Source organism: Falco biarmicus, chromosome 8 (assembly GCF_023638135.1).
Source record: "Falco biarmicus isolate bFalBia1 chromosome 8, bFalBia1.pri, whole genome shotgun sequence".
NCBI classification, from domain to species: Eukaryota; Metazoa; Chordata; class Aves; order Falconiformes; family Falconidae; genus Falco; species Falco biarmicus.
Window position 1 is genome coordinate 5790506 of NC_079295.1, and position 20050 is coordinate 5810555.

The window sequence follows — 20050 nt, forward strand, 5'->3', positions numbered from 1 at the left end:
GCCCTCCCCCTAGAGATCTAGCACAGCAAAATATCTAGCATATATTAAATCAGGTGGAAAATCCTATATTTCTTAATATATAGGATCCATATCACACTGCTATATCCATAGTATGTCTGAAATCAGACCAAAAGTGAAAATGTGAACAATCTCAGTGCTGTGTGGGAAACTAACACTAAATTAGCATAAAAATTGACAGAGTGTGGATGTGTTACCTTATCCCCTTTTGGCCCAGGACTTCCGGAAGCGCCTCTTTCTCCTGGCATTCCCTGTAAGCCAGGCAGCCCTGTGCCTCCAGGGGGACCAGGGGGGCCAGGAGGACCCTACAGAGTAATAAAAAATAATTAGGGGTGGGTGGGTGGGTGGGTGGTGGAAATATTAACCCGAATGCTAGACATAATAGCAGGAAAGCAACTGTGGTACCTTGGCACCTTCTGAGCCAGCAGGGCCTGGGCCACCTCTTGCTCCAGGAGGTCCTGGGGCACCCTGTGCACCACGTTCACCTGGGATACCATTTTCACCCTGTGACAAAGAAACACATTATTCTTTGTTTTCAGGTTCGTAGTTCGTTAATTCATTTATGTCATTACAGAAATGTTGCTGTACGATTTACCTTAGGGCCTGGGAATCCTGGCCCTCCAATATCACCTTTTGGCCCCTGTTAATGAGAAAATAAGTGTAAGTTATCCATGCACTTAGTAAATCTGCATTGTGGTCGGCATCCTATTTCTTTCACCTAGTATCCCTAAAATCAGACTTCCCTGCTCTGCAGAGTGCTGATAGCTGTTTGAATTTGGAACTGTAATCTAAGAACAATTTCTCATTTATATTTTGTTACTTAAAAAAAAAAATAAAAAAATAAAATATTACTTACTGGTTCTCCAGGCTTTCCATTCTCTCCAGCTGGTCCTGGTCCACCAGGCAATCCCTATATGGAAGAACGATTTTATCATCCATGTTACATAGATGAATTATATGTTTTCCTATCTAGCAAATTTTTTTGACACAAAGATGTGTGCCCAACTCATTGCAATCCTTTAGAGGGGAGGAGGTGATAATTGGATGGCTAGAGGTTTTAAGTGACATAATCTACTGAGCTAAGCCAACTGTTTTGCAGTTGTGAAATAGTAAGCAATAACTTTTGTCAAGCAGTTGATCTGTCTTACTTCAAAATATGATGACATGCACCCTAATGAAAATGTTTAGAGGCCTCTTTTTTTTTTTCCTTTTCATTTTGCGTGTGTGTTAGTCTATGAAAAAGAATCAGAAACCAACAAACAATAATCACACAGCACCTGGAGGCCTGGTGGACCTGATGCTCCTGGTTCTCCTCTCTCCCCAGGAGCACCCTAGAGTCAAACAAAAGAGAAAAAAGAATTTTTCTGAGAACATTTCAACATACAAACACCTCCACACCACCTCTAATCTATGCCTCCTTATCATGATTTGATGGTGACATTGCACAATCCCAAAGACTAATGTATCTTGGTGTTCTGGTATTTGCTTTTTTCACTCCAACTGTTAGATGTAATTCAGCAGACATATTTGTACTTGATACTAGTCTGAAATGCTATAAACATTAAAGGGAGCAGTAATACGCTTCAATTTGAAAAGCTGGTAGGATCCCCAAGAGCTCTAAATTGACTTTTCATCTCAACTTCTACAAGGTATACCTGACTCAGGTTTTGAGAACTTATTAAAATAATGGGAAAGAAGAGCTCTTCTATCTGTCTTCATAAAAGGAGATTTCTTCATGTAATTAAAAATATTTTCCTTCCCCTACATTTACAGTCTCTATCTACAGGTGCCAGACCACCTTGGCAATAACTCGTAATTGCCTTTTATGAGACTATGACACTTACAGCAGGCCCAGGAGGACCTGGGAGGCCAACATCACCATTCTTCCCAGCAGGACCCTATAACAAGACAACAGGTAGGCTATGGTTATGGGTTGATATGTATTTTAAAACACTCATAAAATTATTATTAATAATTAATATTATATCACTATTAAATTATAATATTATTAAACAAAATCTTAATGAAACTTACAGGTGTTCCAGGTGGTCCGCCAGGGCCTCTTTCTCCATTCTTACCTGGCGCACCCTTACAAAAGAGAAAGATCGTATTTAAAACATTTTTCTGGTAAGTTTACAGTAAGCTGCAGCGTGAGATAGCCCCACTAAGGAGCAATTTATTTTAACATTTGGCTGATCAAGCAGAAGCACAGGAGAAATGGAGAAACCCCACTCACCTCATTGCCCTTAGGACCAGGGAAACCCATTACACCTGGTTGACCACGTGGGCCTGAGGGACCAGGTGGACCAGGGCGGCCAGAGTCACCCTGACTACCCTGGGATAAGCAAAAAAGAAATAAAGAAATGGCATCTGTTAGGAGAAATAAATTAATATCCATGACATTAAATAGTGAGTGAGGGTGAGATTAGGATAGCGATATTGTTATTCAAAACTTATTACATGTGTTGTATTTCAACTAAGCTTCTGTATACTCTGTATTTTAAATAGCATTAAATGATGAGATTTACAGAATATTATTACGAGATAGCATATAAAGTGATAATTAAGTAGTAATTAAACAAAAAAATGAGACAATTAATCTGACTGTGATAACATCTTGTCATGTAGATAGAGTGGGACGAGGGTAAGGTGAGTAGGACTAGTATTAAATATTTGCACGATGTACATACTGGAGGGCCAGGTTTCCCATCGCTTCCAGGGCTTCCTGGGATTCCGGGCAAACCCTGCAATTGAAGAAAACCAAGTGATATTCTTCATTTCAAAATGTGTATCATTAAGTTACAAAACTGAAATATATAACAATACATTTTAAACTACTTGCTTGATTTTCACTTCTTCAATAAAGATTAAAAGTCCTCTTGCTCCCCACCCCACCCCCCATCTCATCGGGGGAAAAAATCAGAGAAAGCTAACAAATTCTTTTTTTAGGAGTTTATCACTTTCTCTGAGAGTTATTGTATATTATCCAGGCATTGGACAATAATCAATATGCACAAAACTTGTATTTTCTCATTACTTGGGAGGAAAACTAATTTCAGATGGTAAAAATCAAGGAATGAAACAATTTTGACTACATACCTCTACTTAAAAGCAAAACAATTTATAATGTATTTCAGTTAACTTCTGTTATGTTTTTAAATATTATTTTTGTTATATTTTAAATAATTTAATTTCATTTTGAATAAAATCTTGTTTAACTCCTGGAAGCCTGCAGTCAGACTAACTTTTGAATTTCAGTGTATTTGTTGCTAATTCTTAGTATAGTTCACAAAATGTTTTTACGTTCTGTACATATTACGCAATGGTGTATATTATCTCTGAAAATCTTCTTGATATGTACTATGAAAATCTGATCAACAGCTTATTTGCTTTAACTGCAAATAAGCAATAAATGTAATACTTAACTGTATTGAAATATATAAATTGATTTATACTTTAATTATTTAAATGTTAATTTGAAGCCTATTTAAATATATATGTATATGCCTATTAAATATAATAAACATAATGCCTTTTATAATTATAATATTTGCTAAAATATAAATAGATAACAGAGAAAATCATCCAATGCTAATTGAGGTTAAAGCTGTATCTCATGATAGCACATAGCACACTCTAAGAACTGGGAGCACGTTCATCTTCAGAGATTCATTTTGTTCAGAGTCATTAATTCAGCTTCCCCATCCACTTGTGACAGATGTTCTCTGAATGCCCCATGTCTCTGCATGGTTCTCTCTTGCGCTATGAATGTACGTACTCTACTGAAAGGAACTAACAGCAATTTTTTCTTAATTGGACACCTCTATTGCATCAACTCAGATGAGGCATCTCTAATGGAGTTTATCTCATTTTCTTTAAGATGTCCTGTCTTACTCTTATTCCAGGAAGCCCTGGGCCTCCATCCTGTCCACGCTCTCCTGCGGGTCCACTAGGGCCAGGAGGACCTGGGCTACCACGTTCACCTGCAGGACCCTGAAAAAGAGATGTTGACATTCACCATAAGGAAATCAGCATCATATTGAATCTGAAATTGTCCGTTCAAATTCAGATGGATTCTCCAGAAGTTTTGGATTTTGTTTTTTTAGAGGAAAACCCATACCTTTTCACCGGGAAGCCCATTGCTACCAGGTAAGCCACGGAAACCAGGGGAGCCCTGCCAAATAAAAGAACAAAATATGGATCATGGGCAATAGGACTTATGTAATGGCAACTGAGGTTTTTTTTTTTCTAAACTATTAACCTTAGATATACTATTATGAAAATTAATGAAAGAAAGAGATGGAAATGACATTTCACCGTGACAAAAATGTCTACAGAATTATCTTTTCGGGATATATCCCTTCTGTTGAAATCATAGCCTGTCCTCCATTAGTTTTAACTAGTTAAATTAGTTACTTTATGTATGTTTCTAAATTCATATAAAAAATGAAACAACACTTTGTCTTGAACAATTATTTTCTTCTAATTCAAGATCTCTATAGTATTGTTTAAATATTTACATTTACTACTATCTTCATTGCTTACAAGAAATTTGAATTATAAAATTTAATTTGCAAACCATTTATATATTTAATATGATTAATTTGTTCACTGTGCATCTTCAGTTTCTTCATAGTTTCAGCAAATACTGTAATCAATTAATAAATTAAGAGTTATAAATAGCTCAAAACAATTTCATTTGATTCAGATGGGAATAGAAATCTAAAATTTGTAAGGATGTTGCTATTTAGTTTGTTGAATAAATCAATCCAGGAATTCCTTTGTGAGAATGCTCTTTGGAAAGTTCTTGAACCTACTAGCTAAAAAACCTGTTGGCACTAAAGATAGTATAATATAAGACGTCCTGACAATATTATTATTGATATTATTGACATTTAAGATCTATTGACAATGACAATGTTGGCATAAAAACATATCCTGAATGTAGAAGAATTAGTGTTATTTTCTCTTTCTAGAACTGAAATTTTGTGAATTGTTCATTTTTGATAATGGAGAAGTAATTTTGAAATTTGGTTGTTTGTTTTTTTTCTTTTCTTCCCCTCCTGCATAGTTGCCACAGTTTATGGTTGCTTTCCAGCACTAATCTTCTGATACAGCTTCCAGGTACATAAGATCACTGCTTCTCCAGTATCAGAAGAAGAAAAAAAATAAATTAATTACAGACTGAGATAGATGCAAGTGCTGCAATTCAGAGGAGGAGCTATATAAGAATTCTACCCAGTTTGGTAACCCAGTTTCCCATCTGGAATTTGCTGAGAACAGATATGGAGCCAAAGTTCTCCTCCAAATATTTTGAAGACCAGGTTTTGCTGTCCGTGTATTAACTCAAAATGTACCTGGGGTGCACGGTCATCTGCAGCAGCTTACCCTTTCTCCAGGCGTGCCAGGGATGCCGTTCTGGCCGGGTTCGCCGTTTGCGCCTCTTTTGCCTTCCTCACCGGGAGGTCCAGGAGCACCTGGGGTGCCGTTTTCACCCTGGCAACAGCAACAAGAAAGCCCACCAGTGAAGTCAGAAGTCTCCAAAAATACCCGCTGGGTGTTGTATAGGCAATGATTCTGGGTTCAGACTTCCTTGGAAGAGGACTCTGAACACATTTTAAAATCACTTACACGGTCGCCTTTTGGGCCTGGATCTCCTTTTGCACCATTCTTACCAGGTTCACCCTAAACAGGAGAAAATGCGAATAAAATTATGGGAGGCAACAGGTTAGTATTCTAGAGCTACTGGATGTACTAAAATACTAAGAAAAAGACATCTTTCCATTTTTTTTCATTTTTATTATTTTACCTTCTGCAAAGGAATTAGCTCAGAAACAGACATAAAATTTTACTCAGCGGTGTTTAAGATTGTATCACTTCTTTCCTTTACTGGATTTTTAAAAACCCTGCTATTTCAGACATCACTGAGACTTTTGCTTGAAATTCCTAAGTATTTTCTCTGACCAAGAACCATGTGTGGTGTAAAGCTGTCAGGGAAGAACCTGCTGGGGTAAATGGCAGTATAAGGGTACATACAACTCACTAGGGAGTAGCGAACTGTGGACTCAGGCAGGGGAATTCAAACAGGTGAAATTAGGGTTTTAAAACAACAGATTTTGTCTAAAGTAGCCATTTTAAACAAGCTATTTTTTGTTGTGTGTTTCTGAATTGATAGATAGACCAGGAAAGCAAATAAATAGTATCATATTTACATATAATTTTTATATATGACAATATATAAATGTGTAAAAGGTACATATATATTTATAAAAAATAATTACCTATTGTTTTTATAAAATAATTTATTAGACCCTCTCAAGTGAATAGGACAAGTTCAAGGGTTTTTTTAAGGGTGTCAGAACTACTTCCACTATATTTGTTTGTACAACCAGTGTAATGAATGTCAGTAACTCACCGGAGGGCCTTTTGCTCCAGGGGTTCCGCTTGTACCTGGAGGACCAGGAAGACCACGGCCTCCTGGCAGACCAGGTGCACCAGGAATGCCAGAAGGTCCCTGTAGAGAGTGAACAGCAGACAGAGATGAAGAAAGCATGGCGTTACTGGACTCTGCCCAGTCCAAACAGAGATGCTCACCAACACAGGGCAGCAAAAGACAGCAATATGAAAAGTACTCACCATTTCACCCTTGCCACCAGGGCTTCCAGCTCTTCCAGGAGGGCCCTGAAAAAATAAATGTGCAAATAACCAATGCTGCTGACCTAAGACTCAACCAAAGGACACATAGGGATTTGTGAAGAGCAGGTGGCACAACACTTCTCAGTTCCCGTGTGGTATTTATGTACCTGAGGCCCAGGTGGCCCAGCATGACCCTGAGGACCAGGTTCTCCTCTCTCTCCAGGGCTACCACTAGAACCAGCAGGACCAGGAGGACCAGCTTCACCCTAGAGACAAACAGTAAAAGGAGAAAAGGAATCCATTTCAGTCTTGTCTCCAGGGCAATCAGTATTAGCTTCATGGTTTGTTCCTCTACTATGGCGTCTTTGCGTGATTTGGGAAGAAGGTTATCACCATCATCACTTGAGGGCAAAAGCCAAACTGGTGTGGCATGCTTGGTGCTGAGGCCCAAGGTACCCATGCACTCCAGCCAGCCCTGCACAGCCCCTCTAGCTGTGGGAATCTCACTTGAGCCCCTCCCATAGCGCAACATAAGGCTTGGGTCTACCACTTAGTGGTGTTTTGGGGAGGGTATTCATGAAGGTGATGAAAATAGAGTTTGTCTCATGCTGCATATGAAAAACACATCTGTTCTAGGCTTGCAAGCCGTGTAATAGCAGCCAGAAAAAGGAGGACTCATAAAATAAAGATGCAGGCTAATTACAGAAAGGACCAAATCCTATCTTAGTATGCATCTTTAGCTGAATACCTTAAAACCTGGAGAGCCTGGAAATCCTGCAGTTCCAGGGGGACCTGGGGGACCCTTAAAAGTGAAAGAAATACTATTAATGCAAAAGGTAAAAGCCATATGGAATTAATCTTAAGTTAAAGAAAAAAAGTCTAATTATGGGATTTTTCTCTGAGTAAGGAAACACCTGGCAAAATAGCAAATATAAATCATGCTGCAGAAGATGAAGTTTGGCTAGTCCTAAAATATCACACCTACACCTTAGTTACCCTTTTACATGTTCAGCTAAATTTCTGTGCTGTAAATTTAAAAACCATGAAAGCTATCATTAAAGAGATTCAGTTATAAAAAAATGTTCAAAATTTGTTCTAATTATAAAAAAGGTGTAGTAGAAAAAAAAAAGCCAATATACTTGTTACCTATACAAGTGGACATGCTCAGGTTTCTATGCAGATGGGAAAGAAAACTTTTTGCGCACCTCAAATAGCTAAATAATACAATTGATAAGACTATTCAAAATTTTATCTGCATAGAGAACAGCAGTTCTACCCATCTGTACGTTCTGTAAGAATAATCTCGTTCTGGATTTATGCATTTTCTGACTTTCAGTGTTAAAGTTCTCCTATTGCACTCTGTGCTTCAGGTATCTTAATCAACACAGATATGAAATCTAATTAAATAAAATCATCATTCTTAAACCAGTGCACCCCCAGCCTCGGGTTTGCTGGCACTGCAGAACATCAACTAGAAGTAATTAGACCTGTGCAACACAAATACTTAAAGTCAAACATCTGTAAAGTGTCTTACAGGTGGGCCTGCTGCTCCTGGAGATCCATCTTTGCCATGGGCACCCTGCAGAAAGAAGAGAGGCGTTGGGTACAGAGCGCTACCCCAGACACAGACCCACATGCATCATGCCCATCATCTTTTTGTATCTGTACATTCCCATTTGGTTTACCAAGACCCAAGGATTCCTCAACTGTGAAATTCTAAAATGATAATTAACTAAGTATTTTGTGAAGGAATATCCAGTGCTTTATGTGATCTGTACTGTAATGATGAGAGAGGAAGGTGCAAAAATGTATTTTTACTACATTTCTTAAGATGCTAACAGTTACAAAGCATCATCTGTGGGGACATTTCTTAAGGTTAAATGAATATAATCACAATACACGTATATTTCAAAGTAACAGTTACATGTAATTCACATAAAAGACTAAAATTTCACTCCAAAATCCTAACAGTGGTATGATTTAAATCCTGTTGCCTCTCTTGTAGACATGTTAGACCAGGTCTGCTGCTCAGGTTATATAGTGCATGTATGAACAACTTGCTGCTTATTATACTTCAGCTGTGCTTTGCTGATTGTGTTGAACGCTATGAACTCAGACTTCCTTCAGAGCAAAGAATGTACCTCCTAATCTGGGTCAAAAAGTAATTTTACCTTTTTCCTGCAGGTTACTTCTGAGATTGCATTTTTTCCTCTCTCTGCCTTCTGCTGATACCCTTTGCTTTGACTCCTCCTCCCTATTCCTCTTGGCTGAACCTGAGCTTATGCTGAAACACTGAACTCTCCTTTAATGTGCAATCTATTAATTTAAAATAAGGAAATAGAAAATAAGATGGTGACCACATCATGAGTTAGAAGAGTTATGTCTTTAATTGGGGACTGGAAAGTTTTCATGTATGATTTTACAGATGCTATATAGTTTTCTAATTCCCTGCATTACAACTGTTTTAAGGTAAATCTATGAAGTAGGGAATTCTCAACATATTGAAACAAAATGTGTGCTGCTTCTGGATAAGAACAACAGATGCAGTCACTTACAGGGCCACCAGGACTCCCGGGTCTTCCTCTTTCACCAGTTGGACCTCTTGGTCCCTAGAAAACATAAGAAAAGGAGTCTGTTAAACAACTTCCAAAATAATATGGCTGAGCAAAGAGACATTGCTCACATTTGTGTATCTCAGCATTGTCAGTGCATGTGGTAGGGTAAATAAGTTAAAAGGAAGAGGAGTAACTCAGTTAACTGGGAAGCGCTTCCATTTAAATACTACAGGATATACATATTTACCGGTTGGCCTGGCACCCCAGCTGCTCCAGGAAGACCAGTTTCACCCTGTTATGGAAAGAAAATACCAATGACAGAATGAACTTTGGTGAAAACATTTTTTGGTTTGTTCAAGTGAAAGAGACACAGAAATGAGACAGCCCAATCCATTGCCCCATTCTGCATGGTGCTGACTGTCCTCAGCATGAACTGAGACCTGTGAGGCCTGAGAAGTCTAAGCAAGTGACAGAATAAAATAATAAAACAGAAAAAAACCACAATCATGAAGGGTCAGTCCTTTAATATTTTGCAACAAAGTCAGATGATCCAGGCATGCCCTTTCATTTTAGAATGTTATTGTTATCACGGCTGGAAAATCACGATATGATGTGGTTCCAAAAACCTAATTCCTTCAGAATGAGTCTCATTCTTTTCATGGAGTCAATTATAATATATCAAAATAAGTCAATTAATTTCTTTAACATCTAATGGATTTTTATCATTATGTAATATGCAAAGCACAGCTATGTAACAAATTATGAGGATATTACTCTACCTATTACAAAGATGGCACTATGGGGTTTTACCTTTGGACCAGGAGCACCACTGTCACCTTTGGCACCGTCTTTTCCATCAAAACCCTGTGGGAAAGGAAAACCATATCTGTGACTAGTGTTCCTTTTGTGTTCTGGGAAACTTGAGTCCTCTTGGCAAAATATTAAGCTTCAAGACAAACTCCTATAAAAAGGCATATTTTTAATAATGAGTGCTATCAGCTATTGGACCACTTTTTGAACAACAGGTCTGATTCCTTCATCTCTCCATGGACATTAATTAAGAGTGGATGCTTTTCTGGAAAGCAGGCTTCAGCACAGCATTTGGGATGGAGCTCTACAGCAAGGTAACCAGATAAAATTTAACAGTCTTTACTACAGAAGGTTAGATTACATTGTCCAGAAATTGGCCTTTCATTCTATGATTCAGTCTCTTTAGCAAGGAATTGATTGAAAGAGCACAACAGTGCAACACCATAATTCAAGTAGAGCAACAGACTCAGCTATACTCAATACTTACTCGTTGACCTTTCATCCCAGGCACCCCAGGCATTCCAGGGTGTCCCTTGTGACCCTAAAAACACAAAGACACTATGATTAATAAAACAGAAATTTACTGTATGAAGAGCACAAACCAATGTTCATTGTGTGTCACGTTCACTTGAGTAATTTTAAATGGGAAAACAAAACCTTAGCTTAGAAGAACATTGTTATTGGGGGCTTTTCCATACCGGTATTCCAGGGATTCCACGGTCTCCATGTCTGCCTGGTCTTCCTGGTTCTCCCTAATAAAAGAAATTTGGGGTTTTTTTTTTCACTGTTGTGCTGTTGCTTCAGTTACTGACAAAGAACCAGTCTTAGTAGATCAAGGCGAGTTGGAATAAGCAGGTGGAACTTCACCAAAGACAGTGGGGAAGATTATAGCAGGGTTTGCTATATAACTGCCTCCTGAAAAACACTTACCAGGATTTAGAACTGCAGTTTTTAACAAGAAAACTTATTTTTCATGGAAAAACACTCAAAACGGAGAAAAACTTTAGCTGCTTGTCTTGCCTTGTACTATACCTGTCCAGGACTCCCAGCTGTGGCTGTGACATAAAAGATGGTTTTAACAGCCTTAACTCTCAAAGCAAGATTTGACAGGAGCAGACAACTACTACTGCTGTCTGCTTTTCTTTTTAAGTGCCAATTATTTTGACACCAGATCAAAATAGCATAATTCACGCTTGGGGCTTTTTGGTTGGTTGGTTGGTTTTTTAAATATAAATTTGTCATTCAAATTGCCCACTAATACTGAATCTTTTTTGGAACGGACATTTATACCTACTGTAGGTCAAATCTAATTTCTTACAGTCATGTTGTCAAATTGGGAAATAGGGTGATGTTAACAATTCTTAAATGCAATGGAATCAAGTGCTCTGCTGTCTTACCATTTAATAAACTCTCTTTCTTGCCATTTATTAATCACTGGATGAGTAATAGTGAACTTACATCTTTTCCTGGTGGACCAGCTGGGCCTATCATTCCAACAGGTCCTGGAGGTCCCTGTAGAAAAATAATTAATATTAACTATAATAATAAAAAAATATTAAGTCTCTTTCAAATTAAAAGCGCATTAGGTGCCATAAAATACTTGTATATTTGACATACATGATAGTAAACAGACAGGATGAACTGACAATTTTAACCCACCCCAGTGATGAGACAGATTCATGCTTGTAAAATGTATAGCCTTTAGCAGATATAGTGAAAGGTAATGTATACGTACAGGAGGGCCAGGTTGCCCTGGTTCTCCGGGGGAACCTTGGTATCCAGCAGAGCCCTGTAATGCAGCAAAGAAACCAGTTATGATGTGAACAATTACATGCATCATTCCATGGTGTTACTATATTTTATATTAATCTCATAATCATAAGGAAAATGGTAGTCAGAACTGTCAACAAATGACCAAAGGTGCAATCAGCAGAACCAAGCCAAATATACTTCGATGGAAAAAAGAATTAAAACTGTTCCTTTAAACGGAAATGTACATCAAAACCTCAGACCCTTTCCACATTCACTGAATGCGTATCAGGATTCCCACTTTCCTTTATCTCCTGTTAATTTTTTGCATGAATAATCATTTGGGAAAGTTAACAGAGGATGATAGGTGGTGGCATATCTTAAGGCAACCTTAGCTGAAACCCCACAGAATCACAGAAAGCTCAGGGGAACACGGGGACCCAAGGAAGCACAATATGCTGTGTATATAGCCCTCAGGCCACCGAGTCTTGGTGGTGCATAGGTGGTACAGCCCAATTAACAGGAGATTAAATTTATTCATAACATTCTTCAGCATAGTATCTAGATTTATCGGTTGAACATGTACCTAATATTTACAACAGAGGAAAGGAGAAGCTCATATAAAAGAATATGAGAGGATTATGAAAAGATGAATTTACTTACAGGGGGACCTGCATGACCAGGCGGGCCAGGGGGGCCACTGGGGCCAGGGGGTCCTGGAAAGCCACTCTATAGTGTAGATTAAAGGATAGTCATTATATTCATGTAATACAGCAATAAAGCTTACTGTAGCTGTAATAGTCACCAATAACTGTGAAATAAATTTTACATATTATTACAGAGAAAGATCCATGGTGAGAAGCCCTTGGTGCAGTAAGAACCAGAAGCAGCAGTACATACACATTGCCAGATACACCATCTAGTACCTACAGTCACTCCAGAAAAGGGATCACTGGGTTTCCCTTTGCAGCCTTAGCTAACATACTCCAAAAGATATTTTCAAAGCTGTAATTTTTGTCTTTTGAATCACTATTCGCCTCTCTAGACCCCCAGAAGGATGCTCACAGCTCAGCTTTTCAGCTGCCTAAACTGGAAGAATAGATAACTGGAACTCTTAATTTCTTAAACAGAGTAAATGAGCTTCAGCTTCTCTGCCATGTAACAGTTTTATTAGCCTAATGCTACATGTTTAGTGGTGCAGCCATAGTCTAGCGATGCCAGCTTGTGCTTTCTAAAACTAATTTAAAAATTTCTCACCTGCATTTCAGGAGCTATATTACACAAAGATACACCACCCTTTAAAAGAACTTTGTATGATGAACTCTGTTTATGACTAGACTTCTTAGGACTTACTTTATTAGGTATACTTTATTAAAGCTGTATTTTTGTTATTGTCAGTAAGGCAAGCATTTTCACCAGTGAAATCTTTTCTGAACTTTAACAGCAGTAAGCCATAAGAAGTAAATGATGTCTAGGATAAGCAAAGGAATGAAATCTCAATATACATATAGTTTAACTCAAATCAGTAATACTGTTCCTTCTTTTAACTGGTAAAAAGAGGGTAAAATATTACTAAGGAAATTCTCAGTTTGGGAAGAGTGCTGTTATTTTTACTTCCTGTACCAACAACCACAAAAGCATTTGACACAGCACAACAGAAAACGATTGGAAGCTAGCACAGTGGTTTACTGCACCTGTATATGGTCCTTTAAAAAAAGCTTTTTGTTAAATTAAACTCTTCATGGGTTTGATACAGCCAAAACAATTGAAGTATATGAATTACATGAGAATCACTGTCTGCTGCAGTACTGGCAGTATATTCCACAGCTTAATATTGCATGTCGTGTGTTTCATGGGAAATTTTCATATTGTGTCAGAATATTACAGATTGTACATGATTTGCATCAATTACAGATATTACACGAACCTAATTTTCATAATACAAGATTAATAGCATTGCTATACTATGCTAGTATACATCATATAGGATACTACTATACTACAAATATACTATGTTAATATTAGTTCACAGATTGTCTTGTGTCTAAAAAAGAGAATTATTGTAATATTTGGTATTTTCTAGGACAAGAAGCACACCACGTGGCAGAGCAGTCAGTGCCTGGGTAAATCGGGTTGCCTTCAACATGTGAATACGAGCAGTCCCTTGCTGTTAATTGTTAGAACTCATTTAGTGTAAAATAACTCTGGATTCAATGTGAATTGGAGCCATCAATTCATCATTTGCAATCAATTGATTAGACAATATGGCTATAAACCAACAATACATTATTTTTTTTCAAGGTGCACACTGAGGAGATAAACTGATAGTTAGGTATAACATTTGTTTGCTGCTAGCACCTCCAGACTGTGAACAAATGAGCATGTTTGCTTTAGAATATGGGCACTGGTGGAAAGAGACCAAGGCAATATGTGAAGGTTATATGAGCAAATAAAGAAAAACTGTGACGTAAAGTCCAAAACCAGCCTGCAAGCAGCAGAAAGGCAGTGGGAGGACAGCGATGGAGAGATGTGTGACTGAGGAAAGAGCAGGCATGGCAACCGCCCATGGACAAATGGTAGTGCTGTAGCTGGCGTGTTTTATTTTATTACCCTTCCAAATTATTTCAGTTCGGATATTTGTTCAAACTGAGTGTTTAAGTTGAAAATTGATAAATTAAATGTATAAATTAATAAATAAAATAAGCTATGTCATGTTCACAATAAAAACAATTTAGTTCTAGTGATTTTAGTCACATCTGCCTGTAACTGCTCTGTTGCTTTGCAGTCGTGTATTGCATGATGCAATATAAAAGGACATATGACCTGAAAGTATACAGACAATCCTGGCTGAACACATCCTAGGGTGCCCAGTTAAGTTGTTTGGGTTTTTTTAGTGGGGTTTTTTTTTTTTGTTTGTTTGTTTTTTAACCAAAATTCAGGTGTCAGAGCACAAGAAACCCCTAAGGACCTCCAGGAAAAATGCCCAAATAGAAAGGAGTAACCATAATTGTTAACTGAAAGGTATCTTGCTTATCTGCCTGTTTCAGCACATCCCATATTAAGACACCAAGTAGCAAAATGCAGGTGGTATGATAAGCTGTGGTCAAAAGCTGTGAAGAGTTGAATACGAATAAATGAACAAACAAATACAAGAACGGATGGTTGAAGAAGACCAGTGCATGGATGATCATATTAGCAAATGAACGAAGTAGAAATAAACAAGTTAAGATAAAGGTGAGAAAACAATGAACTACATTTCAGAAAAAACAGCTGTCATGATTAGTAAAATTTATTTCACAAGATGATGTGATGGAAGCCTGAGAAATGGAAACGTATCAGCTTGGAACTGCCTCGATGTGTTGCAACACGTATTACCCAAACCTTGTTATGCAGTGTTGGACTGAAAATAATGATTATGCTTAATGAAGCAGCAGCCAATTTCAAATAACAGCAATTCGCCACATCCTCTATATAACAGATTGCTTGAATCAAGAACACTCCATGTCGTCAGTGCTGAATATTTCTAAATCCCTGTGCCTAAAAGGAAAATCATAAGGTGCAACATTCAAATTTATTTTACATGGGGAAAGTAGCTCATGCATAAGTCTCTCAGGCAACCCATGCTTTATCTCACAAAAAAAAAAACAAACCAAAACAAACCCAAAAAACCAAACAAAAACAACCACTGTGAAAAGCTTGGCTAGGCCAAGCAGGCAGATACAGCATCCTTAGTACACAGTCTGAATAGCTGTGGGTAAAAAAAAAATGGTAATTGTAAAATGAAAAAGCAAAAAGCTTTTGATTGCTTCTGGGATGAAAAGGAGATTGTAAGAGGGGTTTACTTGTTATCAGGCAAATCTGAGTTGTGGGAAAGTAAACAAGTGTGGACTATAATACTGAGTAAAGGCAGAATGCTGCTGAATAGGTAAAGGAAGATTAGGGACAGTGGAAGAGGTAAAAAAGTGGTGGAAGGGAGAGAAGTAATTAGCATAAGAATACCAGAGCAGATAAATGAGGAACATATGCAAGGGAGAAAGGAATAAATGTTTAGGTAGCTTATAACAGTGAATCAGAGAGAGATTAGGAAAAAGGCGGCAAGAAAAGGAAGAAAAAGAAAAGGCATAAAACCCAGATGATCTATAGTTACTTTCTAGAATGATATTGCCAAGCAAACTGCTGCCTTACATCGCATTCCGCTTGCAGGCAACAATTAAATTAAAACTTATCTTGTTAAATTAAAATCAGGATACATACACATCCAAGGTATAATCTACAAGCAGAAAAATTATTCTTTAAAAAAAAAAAAAAGAAAGGACAGCAAAAGGGCTATATCATCTTACAATGGGCTGCGGTGGGTAACCAATACCAACGGAACCGGCCTTCACATCATAGGAGTCATACTGTGGAGAAAAACTCTGTAAAAGAAATAGAGAAAAACAGAAAGGGAAAAAAAAAAAAAAAAGAAAAAAGAAAGAAAAAAGAAAAAAGGTGATTGCTACAAATCAAATAAGTCTTTTCTTACATTAGAATGGCAAATGTATGGAAATAACTCATTTGTATCTATTGAGTAGCACTTGTTTGACATATAGCTGCCATATATTTAAATCATCCATAAGAGAAGCCCATATTTCTTTTGAGGTCATGGTAACATTAACTCCCTACACTGTGTGAATCCAATTTTCAGCTTGGCAGCTGAGCCTCAGCTGAACCAAAAAATTACCATTCTGTCTCCTTTTATTCTTGTTTGACTCCTTTTAAGCCTTCCCCCCATTTTCTCTATCAAACTCTTTTCTGTTGGACTTAGGTGTTCTCAAGCGCTCTAGAAAGTTGATGAAATTTTTTCTGTTCTACTAAAGGATGCAACAGTTTATCATTACTTTCCTAATTTCTTTTGTCTGTGACTAACAAATGTCTAATTTTGAAGTATTTTGTAGCAAAAAATCTTTTACCTGTGTATAAATTTCTCCTTCCCTGAACTACAAATAATATTTTTACCTCATGTGTGGGAACTTCCAGATCTCAGAAAACTGAGGTTTACACTTTTTTCCTAATGCCATTTTCCATCTTTCCCTTTCTCTCTTCCCATTCACTATGTCACTCCATATAATTCAAATACAATCATCACTTTTGAGCCCAAGCAGCCAAGCCTCAATGCTTTTGACAATTTCTCTGAAACAAATGGAAGCTTAGTCCAAGGTACGGAGTGAAAACTTGTCCTGTGGGTCTTCCTGAGAGCAGATAGCATCTTTGACAGACCCATTTGCATCAAGTACTGCTTAAAAAAACCTATAAATTCTACAGTCATTTTTCCAATGAATTCCTGTGTAAACTCCTTAATTGGCATATATTGATTTTATCATGCAGCTATTAGCAAACTTAATTGAATAATATGGCGTTAATGCAGTTTAGGCATTAATGGCACATAGGTGGTTGAGCAGGAAAGGTTGAAGGAATGCAGTGTTCTGCCTGAGAACCCAAACCACTGTGGAACCCGTTCCTTTGCTGACCAGGTACAAGACTCCCGTGCTAGTGATATCAGCCCTCTCATCAGGATTCAACAGCACATCTTTGATACAGGGTCAGAATGGGTGACTATTCAGCATATCATCCTCTCCCATGTCTGCATCTGCCAACCCAAGCCCAGTACCTCTCTTGGTATATTATTGTGATGTCCTTTGGGGCTGGTTAATCCAGGGTTGATCCATGGGTACCTCTCCCCGAAGCTCAGTCCCTTTTAGAACTAAATACACCCAAGATGTCTTTCCTTGGTTTCCGGCTTACCTGAGAGTGGGAAGCTTAAGCGGAAGCTATAAGCTATGGCCTATGCTCAAAAGTAGCGATTGTGTTGATATAGAATTCCTATGTTCTGTGCTAAAGCAATCCCACCTTGTAAAGCTAGGCTTGCTTGATTGCATGGGAGACAACATCATCTCTCAACAAAGTGCTAGCTGTGGCTCAGCTCCCTTAACAAACTGAACTGCACAGAAACAGGTTAAAATTAGCTCTTTTGCTGAGTCTGCTGCACTCTTCAGAAGAGAATTCAAGATTCAGTGAGCCAGAAATAAAGATGGAGTATGACAAATTGCACCTACATGGCACTTCCCTGTGAGCAGAGGACCTGTGTTTCAGTCTAGTCACCTGGGAATGTTTCTTTATTAAATGTGCATTGGATAAAATATAGGAAGGTAAGAGACTTCCCTAACCATTTACCTCGAGGAGATATACTTCCTCCTGCAAACTTTCTGGTCAGAATATTTCTGAGTTGCATAAGTCCTTCCTCAGATCTGACTCCAAAAGTTTTAAAAAATAAGGCAGAGATTCAATTACACTCCAGCCAAATTTCATGGACAGACCCCCAAAACTACAACAAAAACCCACCTACCACTCAGCTGTGTTTTTCAAAGGTGCAAATGAGAATCAGATGCCACTGAAAGCAAAATACATGTAAAGGTGCAAGGGAGAGGTGCCTATAGTATTGCTTTGTACGCTTATGAGCAAGGCAGTAGCTCAACGTAACGATGACTTACGCCTCCGCTTATGCTGGGACACGACTGGCAGACCCCGGGAGGGCCAGGAGCTCCAGGACTCCCCGGTTGTCCCGGAGGGCCAGGGGAACCATTTCTGCCTGGAACCCCAGGAGGACCCTGCAAAGACACAAACAGAGCAGATACAGACATTGGCACCCGCCTCCAACTGCAAGGGCATGGTGGGACAAATCCTTCCATTCATAACATGCAGCCTGTGTGACTGCGGTGGGAAACTTTCTCTTTTAAACGTCACTAAGGCTGCAAATGGACATTCAGGAAAGACATAGACTAGGCAGTAGACAAAATTCGTACATGGAAACCCTTCTTAGTTGCTGGAGCCTTATTGCAGCTGATATTTGATCAAACACACTAGAAATATTAAACAGGTCAATTCCTGAATCTAAAATGACTACTGCTAGTGGAGTCCATAGATTTCCCGCCCCACACCCCCCCACACACCCCCAGGGGAAAATACAACAAAAAATAACAAATGTCATATATTTCGGACTAAACTCTCTCTCTCTGTTTTTCCAGTTTAAATCTTTGCAAGTTTTTTTGAAGCTAAAGGGCTATTTCAACATAACAATATGGCATAGTCCTGCAGACAGTGCAGACATCAATGAAAGCTGGATATCTCAGCAGCTTGAATAGAAGATATAGCAGTAAAGGGATTGGTTCTTGGTTTTGTCAGTTTCCCTGGAAAAAATAAAAGGAAAATAATAATAATAATAATTTGCACTTACAGGGTCTCCTTTGGGGCCTTGGGTTACTCCAGGAACCTAAAAAAAAAAAAAAAAAAAAAAAAAGTAGTTACATTAAAAAAGAAAATCAAAACCTGAAAACCTGAATATCTGTCTGTGTGTGTGTGTGTGTGTGTGTGTGTGTGTGTGTAACCAAGAGGAAAACACATTTGAACATTGGAATATAATTTTATCAAATGAATTTAATTTATTCTTCTTCAGCATACTTAGAAGCTGTAGGGTTTTTGATCAGTCTATCTGCATTTTCATGGTTCATCCATAAAGCTACACCTCTTCTATAGTCAAAAACATGACACTAATGATGTCAGTAGAGCTTTGCCATAGGGTACCATGGGGACAGAAGTCCACTGTGGAAAGCTGAACAGGACAGTTTTCTTGTATCCTTCTCAGTCCAGCATGTCAAGCATGATAATGTAACTAATCTGAATTTCTTAGATCTACTTCTCCAAGTTATTTATTTTTAAATTAATAATTCAGGTACCTGTTATTATCTGGAGTCTAAATTCACAGTTCAGAACAGTTTTTATGTGTTCAGTCGAGAGTGGTAGCAAATACTACTCAGCTGAAACCCTCTTGGATCTTTCAAAGCTGGCATTTCCCTATACACCTTCCCTGGTCAGCGGGACAGCTTCCAGTGGGCTTATCTAACTCTTATATATTGAAGGCAGAGGCTGGAGGAAGTAGTCCCCATGTCCTTTATTATCAGGAACAACAGAACTGATTCAAGAGTCTCTAGACTCAGCAAGTGAGGGAGATGTGCTTAAATCTCCAGCACGCTTGTATGTACCATTTGTTTACACCTCCAAAACTGTTTGGTGAAGTAGCTCAGGTAATCCTGGAAGCAGTAGAACTGCACTCACACAGCACAACTAACACTAGGCGATGTGTTTGTATCTGACATTTCATGTTTAAGCAGATAGACCACAGAGCTGCAGAAATACATCTCCTCCCTTTCTGCTCCAGATACACGTTTTTCACACTCTTATCTTCTGGA

General features: G+C 38.2%; 1 protein-coding gene across 1 annotated transcript in view; it reads right to left on the reverse strand.

Annotated features, from left to right (window-relative positions):
• COL3A1 (collagen type III alpha 1 chain) overlaps positions 1-20050 on the reverse strand; it is a 52950-nt gene that overhangs the window by 13751 nt on the left and 19149 nt on the right. Inside the window, exons 3-31 of the mRNA XM_056349351.1 lie at positions 19039-19074; positions 18296-18412; positions 16109-16183; positions 12432-12497; positions 11755-11808; positions 11478-11531; positions 10718-10771; positions 10507-10560; positions 10020-10073; positions 9457-9501; positions 9210-9263; positions 8189-8233; positions 7403-7456; positions 6822-6920; positions 6655-6699; positions 6434-6532; positions 5650-5703; positions 5407-5514; positions 4139-4192; positions 3913-4011; positions 2709-2762; positions 2255-2353; positions 2053-2106; positions 1863-1916; positions 1296-1349; positions 875-928; positions 614-658; positions 424-522; positions 216-323 (exon numbers count right to left, since the gene is read on the reverse strand). Coding sequence (XP_056205326.1) covers positions 216-323; positions 424-522; positions 614-658; positions 875-928; positions 1296-1349; positions 1863-1916; positions 2053-2106; positions 2255-2353; positions 2709-2762; positions 3913-4011; positions 4139-4192; positions 5407-5514; positions 5650-5703; positions 6434-6532; positions 6655-6699; positions 6822-6920; positions 7403-7456; positions 8189-8233; positions 9210-9263; positions 9457-9501; positions 10020-10073; positions 10507-10560; positions 10718-10771; positions 11478-11531; positions 11755-11808; positions 12432-12497; positions 16109-16183; positions 18296-18412; positions 19039-19074 — 1941 coding nt within the window. The remainder of the gene's footprint in view (positions 1-215; positions 324-423; positions 523-613; positions 659-874; positions 929-1295; positions 1350-1862; positions 1917-2052; positions 2107-2254; positions 2354-2708; positions 2763-3912; positions 4012-4138; positions 4193-5406; positions 5515-5649; positions 5704-6433; positions 6533-6654; positions 6700-6821; positions 6921-7402; positions 7457-8188; positions 8234-9209; positions 9264-9456; positions 9502-10019; positions 10074-10506; positions 10561-10717; positions 10772-11477; positions 11532-11754; positions 11809-12431; positions 12498-16108; positions 16184-18295; positions 18413-19038; positions 19075-20050) is intronic.